General features: G+C 50.6%; 1 protein-coding gene and 1 non-coding gene across 3 annotated transcripts in view; both read right to left on the reverse strand.

The window, feature by feature from the left end:
• Ehmt2 (euchromatic histone lysine methyltransferase 2) overlaps positions 1-10,256 on the reverse strand; it is a 15,771-nt gene extending 5,515 nt beyond the window's left edge. The window contains exons 1-20 of one of the 2 annotated variants that reach the window (XM_015487461.2): positions 9,932-10,256; positions 9,631-9,837; positions 9,282-9,535; positions 7,215-7,299; positions 7,068-7,108; positions 6,656-6,811; positions 4,841-4,978; positions 4,636-4,750; positions 4,377-4,478; positions 4,017-4,165; positions 3,782-3,925; positions 3,462-3,697; positions 3,200-3,382; positions 3,006-3,088; positions 2,480-2,586; positions 2,260-2,382; positions 2,073-2,174; positions 993-1,097; positions 713-867; positions 455-622 (exon numbers count right to left, since the gene is read on the reverse strand). In XM_015487461.2, coding sequence (XP_015342947.1) covers positions 455-622; positions 713-867; positions 993-1,097; positions 2,073-2,174; positions 2,260-2,382; positions 2,480-2,586; positions 3,006-3,088; positions 3,200-3,382; positions 3,462-3,697; positions 3,782-3,925; positions 4,017-4,165; positions 4,377-4,478; positions 4,636-4,750; positions 4,841-4,978; positions 6,656-6,811; positions 7,068-7,108; positions 7,215-7,299; positions 9,282-9,535; positions 9,631-9,837; positions 9,932-10,211 — 2,933 coding nt within the window. In that variant the 5' untranslated portion in view covers positions 10,212-10,256. The remainder of the gene's footprint in view (positions 1-454; positions 623-712; positions 868-992; positions 1,098-2,072; positions 2,175-2,259; positions 2,383-2,479; positions 2,587-3,005; positions 3,089-3,199; positions 3,383-3,461; positions 3,698-3,781; positions 3,926-4,016; positions 4,166-4,376; positions 4,479-4,635; positions 4,751-4,840; positions 4,979-6,655; positions 6,812-7,067; positions 7,109-7,214; positions 7,300-9,281; positions 9,536-9,630; positions 9,838-9,931) is intronic. The other variant, XM_015487462.2, reaches the window with a different exon arrangement.
• Trnaa-agc lies at positions 6,890-6,961 on the reverse strand. Its single transcript has one exon. It is a non-coding gene; the product is annotated as a tRNA-Ala (tRNA).

A 10,256-nucleotide genomic window follows, 5' to 3' on the forward strand; every position in this document is an offset into this window, starting at 1 on the left:
AGAGAGAGAGAGAGAGAGGAGAGAGAGAGAGAGAGAGAGAGAGAGAGAGAGAGAGAATTTTTAACATTTATTTTTTTTAGTTTTTGGCGGACACAACATCTTTGTATGTGGTGCTGAGGATCAAACCCGGGCCGCACGCATGCCAGGCGAGCGTGCTACCGCTTGAGCCACATCCCCAGCCCCATGGGACATTCTTATGCTAAAAAAAAAAAAAAAAAAAAAAAAGGTATGCTACCTGGATTATAGGAGCTGCCCAGCTCCCATCTGAAATTCTAATCCAACCAGGTGTTTTCTCTTTCTATTTGCTGTATTTGTCAACCCTAACGGGAGACCAACTAGAGTGAATATAAGGCTCGATGGGGGATGGGGAGGATTTGGGGGATGTTATAAGGGTGTAATGGGGCCTGGAAGAGAGCACACTGGTTGTTCAGGGTGCAGAGGGACTTAAGCTCACCGACAGATGATCTTCTCAGTGCGAATAGCCCGGTTTCCCACTCCAAGTCGGAGCTTGCGGTTCAGCTGGAGTGCAAACCACACATCAGAGCGCTCAGGGGTCAGGTCCCATGCTGTGTCCCCCTCCTTGTTCCTCAGCTCAGGGTTGGCTCCACGTGACAGAAACAACCTAGGGAGGGAAAGGGAGCCTGTGCATGGCATCCCAAGCTGTTGGAGGAGGGGCAGGAGTGTCAGGGGCCTGGGGTGGGCAGGTTCTCACAGCACGCAGTCGTGATAGCTCTCCCGAGCTGCAATGTGCAGGGGCGTATCCCCATGGTAGTTGACAGCATGGAGGTCACAACGGGCATTCAGGAGAACCTCAGCGATGGCAGCACTACCAGTGAAGGAAGCCCAGTGCAGGCAGATGTTTTCCTCCTATGGGTGAAAGAAAAGATGTGGTATGGGCAGCTGAATCCCTGAATGCAGCTTCCAATTTGCTCAGGGGCCTGAGGCTGTACCTGCTCTCGCCTTCTCCCAACCCTGACCAAATCCTTACTCACATTGTCAGTGAGAGTGACATCAGCTCCTCGTGTCAGCAGCATTCGGATCACATCAATATGCTTGTGTTCTGCGGCCCAGATGATAGGCGTCCACCCGCCACTATCCTGTGGGTGAGAGGGGGTAAGAAGCGGGCCATTGGCCCTGCTCACCAGAGTACATATGGTCAAGAACACAAACTAAGAGGCCAGTCTGTGAATCCCAGCTGTACCCACAAGCTTGGAGAACATGGACAAGTCTCTTATCATGTGTGGGCCTCGTCTATAAAATGGAATTAACAGTGCCTGTTGCCTAAGGCTGCAGAGAATTAAGTGATTTTTCTTCCTCTAAAACACACTATTTGGGTGTGGTGGTGCATGCCTATAATCCCAGCAGCTCAGGCGCTGAGGCAGGATTTAGAGTTCAAAGCCAGCCTTAGCAATGGCGAAGTGCTAAGCAACTCAGGCCTTGTCTCTAAATAAAATACAAAATAGTGCTGGGTATGTGGCTCCGTGGTTGAGAACCCTTGAGTTCAATCCCCAGTACCCCTCGAAAACAAACAAAAACACGCAATTTCAAGCTGGCCATGGAGGTGCATGCCTGTAATCCCCAGTGGTTTGGGAGGCTGAGGCAGGAAGACTGTGAGTTCAAAGCAAGCTTCCTCAATTTAGCCTCTAAGCAACTCAGTGAGACCCTATTCCTAAATAAAATACAAAAAGGGAAGGGGATGTGGCCTGGTGGTTAAGTGTGCCCTGGATTCAATCCATGATACAGCCCCCCCCTCAAAAAAAAACCCCATCCACACTATTTCCTAGATCTGCCCATTCCAAAGTCTTAGAAGTTGTGACAATTCAGCAGCAATAAACACCCCTAAGAACACAGATTGTAATTACTACAAATTATTTCCCACGTAAAAAACAAGAGTTTTTAGAGAAATTGAGTCTGGGCAGGAAATGTGCTGAGAGGCCAAAGAGCTCTCAAAGGCTATGGGCCACATCAGAGAACGTAGGAGCCTACTTCAAAGGGCTTTTCCTGGACAAAGCTTGAACATTTAGAGATGAACCCAGAGGGGCTGGGCAGGGTGTGCAGCCCAGGCTGCTGACCTGGGCGTTGACGTCCACCTGTCCTGTGCTGAGCAGCAGGCTGACCATCTCCAAGTTCCCAATTTTGGCGGCATGGTGGAGGCAGGTGGAACCATCCTCCTCCTGAGGGAGACATGGGCAGATAAGTCCTCTGGCTGGCACTCTGAGCCCAACCCTGGCTCCTAGAGGCCACTCCCTGCTGCTGCACCTTGCTGTAGACACAGCCACCACGCTGCACCATGTAGCGTGCCACCTCCAGGTGGTTGTTCACCACGGCCTCCATCAGCGGTGTCCGCTGCTGCTTGTCCACTGCATTAATGTTAGCTCCAGCCTGCGAGGAGGGGCAGGAGGGCTGGCACCAGGCAAGGCTGGGCAGGGGAAAGGGTCCAAGACCTGGTCAATGAGGCAGAGGGCTGGGCTCTGCTGACCTGCAGCAGCACATGGCAGATCTCCACGGAGCCCTTCTGGGCAGCTGCGTGCAAGGGCGTGCGCTTGCTCTGCTGGTCACTCTGGAAGTTGGGGTCCAGGTTGTCCACTGCATGGAGAGCCCGCCATACCAGAAGAGGGAGGGACAAGTGGTAAGCAAGCTAGGGGGCGATGGTACCTCCTGTAGGAAGGCTCCTTAAGGCCCCCTGCTGGGCATCCTGTGTTTGCCTCTATCAGGGCACTCAGCAGAGAGCCAGAGTTCCCTCAGGCTGGCCCTGCCCCTTGGTATTGCTGCACAATGGGTAAGGTACTTTGCTTCTGTGCCTTGATACTGGGAAGGTTTGAGTTAACACGTATAAACACGCAAAAGAGAACTTAGCACCCATGTCCCCACTTTCCTGGGTTATGGTCCTTCCCCAACCATGCTAAGTCCTTCAGGGTAAGGACTGAGCTTTGTGGCTGTCCTCCTGGCCCTGAGCCCAGGGCCTGATATAAAGGCGGTGTTCAGTGAGTAAGTGGCACACTCACATAGCATCAGGATCACCTTCTGCAACTCCCCCTGCTTCACTGACAGGTACAATTGCCGGGGGTGGAATCGGAGCTTCTTCCGCCTGCCGGAAGGAGGAGGGGGACAAGGTGGGTTGCTTAGAATTCAACATCAGCTGCAGTACCTGCTCCTCTGGTCCCAGCCCTGGCTGTCCTCAGAGTTAACACCCACTCACCTCTCTGATTCCTGGATGACCAGAGCCTTCTCCAGGGCCTCACGACCTGGCCCTGGTGGCAGTCCCACTGCCGAGAGACACCCCCCATTGGGCAGGGTCAGGGAAGGCCCTGAGCTGTCGATGGTGTCAGCCAGGGGATCACAGGGTGGGCGTCGGGGCTCCCCATGCCCTCGCATCCGGGCACTGTGAGAGGAGGTTTTAATGTCTAAGGGGCAGGAGGGATGGGGTAGGGAACAGGCAGAGGGAAGAGGGAGGCCAGTACCTGGGCTGGGAAGTATCAGCTCTTCCTGGGGCATCTTGGGCCAGGGGTGGGGGTGCAGGGGCTGCAGTACCAGCTGGTGGGGTTCCCCCATCACCCCGGGGGATAGTCACCTCCTGGGCCTCAGAAGCGTCTTCCCCACAGTGGGGACAGAAGACCATCCCATTGAGCTGGGACACACAGGCCTTGTGGAAGCGGTGGGCCACACGGAAATCTGGGTGGCATTCTAGGAAGGTACCCTGGGGGCAGGCAGAGGACACAGTCAGGCTCCGAGAGCCCTCTCCCATGGGGCAGGCTGCCTGTCTGCACCACCGGTCACTCACCGCCGTACAGAAGTAGCCGCAGCCTGGGCAGCAGTGGTGTTTGACCATGCGGGCACGGTGGGTCTCACAGAGCACCATTAGTGCCACACGACTAGATGGCCTCATGGTCTCCCGCTTGAGGATGGCAGCATTGCAGCCAGACAACTGGGGTAGTGAAGATGGGTGAGAACAAAAGGTGAGTCTGGGGTTTGTTGCTGGCTCTCCAAGGACCTCTCCCACCAGCCCATGGGCCCACCTCTCCATCTACACTTTCGGTGGCCATGCACTTGTGCCCTGCTCGCTCACTGATTCGGTCAATCTTAGGTGCCTCCATGCGACAGCTGCAGAGGGGCAGCTCCTCAAAGCCTCGCTCAGTCTCCAGTGAAGATGTGTCATTAGACACCCCTTGGACAGAGGAAAAAGGAAGCTGAGGGAGGCCCTGTCCCTCACCCACTTTGAGGGTTCTCTCTTACCCACCCTACCTCTCCCTCCTTGCTCCAGAACCCCAAAGTCTGCCATGGATACCCCAGCGCTGGCAGGGGACCCCCCTCCTCCCCGTCCCTCCAGCCCTGTGGGCGCCCCCTAGTGGCTCCTTGTCCGGGCAATTGGCAATTACCAGCGTGGTTGGGGGACAGAGTCCCCTCGCTGGGCAGCTCCAGGGACCCCAGAGGGACCTCCATGTACTCACTGGGGCCTGAGGAGCCCACACCATTCACTCCTGACACAGAGACAGAGAGAGTGAGAGTGCGAGCTCACAGTGCCTGGACGTGTGGGTACATGCACGTATACATGCGTGAGCGTGTGTGTACGTGCGTGCTCTCTGGGGAGGGGAGGGGGGCTGGAGGAGGGGATCCAAAGCAGAGGAGCCCCCTCACCTCGTGGCTCCTTGGCCCGTGCTGGCTCCCGTTTCCGCCGTTTCCGAGATGGCTTCACCCACGGGCTGTCCTTCCGCCATTTCTTTTTGGCCTTGCGCCGGCCACTGGAGCCACTCTGTGAAGGAGGAAGGGTTAGGGGCTCTGGCCCCAACCTCACACCTTGCTCCTCTGGCCCCACAGGCCTCCATTCCACATCTACTCTTACCCTGTCTGACTGATTGCCTGATTCCTCATCTTCCTCTTCTTCCTCCTCTTCTTCCTCCTCCTCCTCCTCTTCTTCCTCTTCTTCCTCCTCTTCCTCCTCCTCTTCACTCAGTTGTTCAGCCAGAGCTTCAACTTCAGACTGAGAGAGAAAAGTGGGGCTGGGGAAACATTGACCTCCAGGTCCTAGCCCTCCCCTGGGGAGAACTGGGCAGAGATAGAACCCCAGGACTAAAGATGATAAGGTAGGGTAAAGAAAAACACCACTATCACTGCCGTTACTCAAGATGGCTCCTTGGAAAAGGCAAATGTAGGCAGAAGAGAAGGGAAAGGGCTGGATAAAGATGGGAACATGGAATACTATACAGAAGGGAAAAGGGTGCCATAGTTGCAAGTAAAAATGTAGTGTGAATTCTGGCAACATAATAGGAAATACAAAAAGGGAATTTCAGGAAACAAATACCATGTGATACTGCTTTTATGAAATTGGTAAATTGGTACAACTGTTAATGGTTACTGAAAATTGGTACAATTGCTAATGGCTGCTGAAAACACTAGATGAAAAGTTAATCAATGTATAACTAATTAAAACAAATAAAAAAATTTAAAAAGTTAATGAGGTGCTCTATAATGAAGGAGTCAGGTTGACATCACCTGAACCCGCCACTGGTCAATGATAACGTCACTAATGTGAGGAAACAGGAAGAACTTGGGTGCACTATCAAAAGTCTTCTTACCAAGAAAATAAAAAAAAAGTACAATCATGCTTCTAGAACTATCAGCTTAATCTGTTCACACAAAATAATAGGCCACTCCAAGTGTGAGGAATTCTGCTGGACAACTGATCTGGTTTCAACAAATAAATGGTAAAAAAATGAGGAACACAGCCAGATGTGGTGGAACATGTCTATAATCCTAGCTACTCAGGAGGCTGAGGCAGGAGGATTCCAAGATTGAGGCCAGCCTCAGCAACTTAGTGAGGCCCTGTCTCAAAATGAAAAAAAAAAAAAAAAAGGGCTGGGGATATAGCTGAATGGTAAAGGGCCCCTGGGTTCAATCCCCAGTACCAACATAAATAATAGTAAATAAATAACAGATGAGGAAATCTGTATCAAAAGAAACCTAAGACAAATGTCAATCAAATCAACATGTGGTCTACATTTGGATCTTGCCAAAAGCCCACTTTGAAACAACCAAATAAATGCAAACACTGACAGGATGTCTAATGGTGTTAAGATATTACTGTTAAGTTTTTTGGGGTGTGAAAATAGTAATTTTGTAATGTTAAAAAAATAAAAAGAGACTCTATACTTAGAGATACATGTGGAAACATTTCTACATGAAACAATATGATGCCTGAGACTTACTTTGAAACAATCCAGCCAGTGTGTGTATTGGGAGAGGTATAGATGAGCAGCTGTGTGTTGATAGCCACTGGAGCTGATGATGGGGGTTCCCTATTCTCCACTTTGTATATACTTGAAAGTTTCCATGATAAAATGTTAAATAAAAAGCAAAACCACACATAAACATGTGAGATAAAACTGAATAAAGAGCAAGAGAATAAGTAAACCACCAACAAACCACAAAATGGGATGTTAAAGCTGAAGTACAGGATGGGGGGGCATCTTGGTGGAGAGAGCAAGGGATAAAATGGGTTGGAGGAACACACTGGAAACAGAGGGAGATAGCATGGGATCATGGATTAGCAGGTGTTGAGAAGATAAAAAGAAAGAAAAGGGGGAACAGGAAAAGACTGGAGAGCGAGCCCCGGACCAGGGGACTCCCTGGCTGCAGAGGGCAGGCTGCTCTGGCTCACCTTGCTGTCAGAGTCTACGCGCTCATCCACAGAGTAGGAGTCATAGTAGAGACTGAAGTCGTCGCCTACCACTGTCTCCCACTCCTCCAGGGACCTGGGGTTCCCCTTCTCCAGGGTCACTTCTCCTGAACCCCGGGCAGAACCCAATTCCTCTGACTAGAAAAAGATCAAAAAACTTGAGGCTACAGGCATCTTCCATCAATCCCCCACTTCTCTTTTCCCTCCTTTTTTTCTTTGCAGTGCTGGGGATTGAACCCAGGGCCTTGTGCATGCTAGGCAAGTGCTCTACCACTGAGCTACATTCCAACCCTCCACCCCTATTTCTCTTGAGGACAGGCTATAGCCCCAATTTCTAGGATCCTTTGGAACAGCCCCCCAGATGGAGAGACCCTGCTCCCTCCCTCTAGCTCACCAGGCCATTTCCAGAGTTCAGCTTCCTTCTTTTGGCCACATCTGTAATGAGAAAAAGAGTAAAACCTGTACTGTACACCCCAGGGATGGGCCACATCAAATCACGGAGGTGGGGGGGGGGGGGGGGGGGGTCAGGAAGGGCACTAACCTGAAGTCACCTTCCCCAGAGAGTGCACGTCATCACTCATACGAAAATGTTGTACTTCAGGAGGCCGTTTCTCGGGGACTGGGGGCTGGGGCAAGAGGAAACAGGCTTAGGATTGGAGTGAACCTGCAGTTTTGCCTGAGTTAGCTTGGAGCTCAAGTTCAGTGGGGCATGGTGAACCACTCCTCCAAAATTAAGCTCCAGAAACCAGTAAGTGGCAAAAACAAGAACTGCTGTTTTCCAAGAGGAGGTGTGTGAAAACACAAACTCAGGAGGTTAAAAGGTCTCTGCCCACCTACAGTCACAGCAGCAGTATCCATAACAACTAAGATGTGAAAGCAACACAGGTGTCCATTTTTTTTTTTTTTTGGGGGGGGGTGCCAGGGATTAAACTCAAGGGCACTCAAACACTTAGCTACATCCCCAGACCTTTTTTTGTATTTTTTATTTAGAAACAGGGTCTCACTGTGTTGCTTAGCACCTCGCTTTTGCTGAAGCTGGCTTTGAACTTGCACTCCTCCTGCCTCAGCCTCCTAAGCCAATGGGATTATAGGCATGCACCATCAGGCCTGGCCTCAGGTGTCCACCGAGTGATAAATGGACAAAGTAAAATGTGGTTCACCAAGTCAGCCTTCTGTATCTACAAGTTCCACAAACTGAAGCCAAAAGATATTTGAAAAAAATTTTGCCTATACCGAACATGTAGTTTTTTTTGTCATTACATTATAATGTAATAACTATGAAGCACTTAAGTTGTACTAAAAATAACCCAGAGCTGACTTAAAGGATGATATGTGTACCTTAGAAGCAAATACTAAATTGTTTCATGTAAAGGACCTAAGCATTCAGGGACTTTCGCATCAATAAGGGGGCTTGGAATAAATCCCCCTTGGGATATCAAGGGATAATATGTATGAACAATGGAATATTATTCAGTCTTAAAAAGGTAGGAAATTCTGACACATATGACAACATGGAGGAATCTTGAAAACATTATGCTAAATGAAATGAGCCAGTCACAAAAAGAATAAGTGCACGGGTATAAGGTAATTAAGAGTAATGACACTCTTAGAATGGTGGTTGCCAAGGGCTGGGGAGGAGGGAATGGGGAGTTATTGTTTAATGGACATGTAGTTTTAAGTTTTACAGGGTAAAAAGGGTTGTGAAGATTGATGGTTACACATTATGAATATTAACACCATTAAACTGTCCACTTAAAAAATGGATTATAAGGCAATTTTTATGTTATTTTTGGAATTCCAGGAGTCCTTAACCTTGTCATAGCCAGGCATGGGGCACACACCTATAATCACAACTACTCAAGAGGCGGAAGCAGGAGGATCACAAGTTTGAGACCAGCCTGGGCAATTTAGCAAGCCTCTGTCTCAAAATTTAAAAAATGGATAGGCATATAGCTCAGAGCTAGAATGTCACTGGGTTTAATCCTGAGTAACACAAAAACAAACAAGACCACCCCCCCAAAAAAAATAATACCCCCAATCCAAAAAGCCCACCTTGTTGTAAACCTTCTAGGATTTGGGGACCCTTTTCACTTTCCTCTTCTGACATTTCTGTGGCCCTCATCTCCTTCTCAGGATAGATTCCCAGTACAGACTTTATAAATAAACAGAGCATGTGTATGTGTGTATGTATGTATGTGTATGTGTTTGTGTGTGGGAGGGTATAGAACAGGCAGTTCCAAGAAGGGATGAAAAATCTCCTTCAGGACTTGCTTTCAAGTAGAAAAATAGAGAGGTTGGAAGTTCCTTTACATAGTCATTATCATAAAAAGTAATTAGGATATAAACTATAAGTAAACCTTCAACATGCCTCTTTTCTATTCTTACCACCCTTCCCCCAAGAATACAAACTCCAGGAAGAGAGAATCAGTCAGACTAAGCCCAGCCCAGCCTAATATTTAACACATAGCAGCCCTTTGGTAAATCTGTGAAAACCTGAAGGGGCCTGAAGCTAAACTACATTAACAACAACAACAACAATAACCAAAACACACCTTTACCATGGATAACCTCATTTCCTCCCACTTCCACTCCATCCCCTCATCCTTACCTGTCCATTTCCTGGTTTGGACATGGTTTTCCTGGCTCGGTGTACCTTGGGCTGTCCCTCTGGGCTGGTGGTGGCTGGAGGGGGTTCAGGCCCTGCTGCTGCAGTTCCCTGGGCCCCTGGCATACTCAGTAGCCTCATAGCCAAGCTCTGGACTGATGGGGGCGATTTCCCTGCCCCTGTCATTGACATTTTGGCCCGACTGGGACAAGCACCTCCCTTGCTGGGGGATGAGGGGAATGACTTTGTGGCATGGCCTAGAAAAAGAGACAGGGAGATAGGCAGAGGCAAGATAAGAAGGCAGCAGAGTCATAGAACCCCACCCTCACTCCCTGACTCTCCTTCTTCTTACCCAGTAGAATTCGGCCCCCATCTCCCTCCAGGTTCTCGGGTTCATCCCCAATGAGTGGTGTAGCTCCTACAGGGGTGTCAGCCCCCTCATCACCAACGGTAACAGTGACAGAGGCCGGAGATGAGGGGCCAGCAGGTTCCAGGGAGTCGGTGTTGGCCTTGGGCAGGGTGTCCTCACTATGAGAGGTGTCCCCCAAAGAGCCATGAACTGTAGGGAAGAGAAAAAGTTCAGGGCTGAGGACTCTGGGGATCCTCTGTCAGTAAAGTGAAGGTCTAACTGGGCCCTTTTCCACCCCACTCACCTCTTTCGGTGGCTCCTCTGGGCTCCTTCTCCAGCAGCAGTGCCCCCATCTCAGCGGGGGCCTCCCCCTGGGAGGGGAGACAAGGGACGGGGGTGCTGGTCAGCCCGGTAGGGATTTGGGGGGCCCAGGACGCCTGGGCCCTGGGAAGAGAGAGTAGGCTCCGGGGCCTACCTCTTCCTCTATGGGGGCCCCCTCTTCCTCGGCCTCGGCTGCCCGGAGGGGCCGCACGACCCCTCCCCCGGGCCCGCATCAGCCCCCGCCCTCTCGGTAGACCCCGCATCTCTGGGGCCGAAAGGAGAGGAGGGGGAGGGGGCGGGGCCTCAGC

This window comes from Marmota marmota, unplaced genomic scaffold (genome assembly GCF_001458135.2).
Source record: "Marmota marmota marmota unplaced genomic scaffold, marMar, whole genome shotgun sequence".
Classification (NCBI taxonomy): Eukaryota; Metazoa; Chordata; class Mammalia; order Rodentia; family Sciuridae; genus Marmota; species Marmota marmota.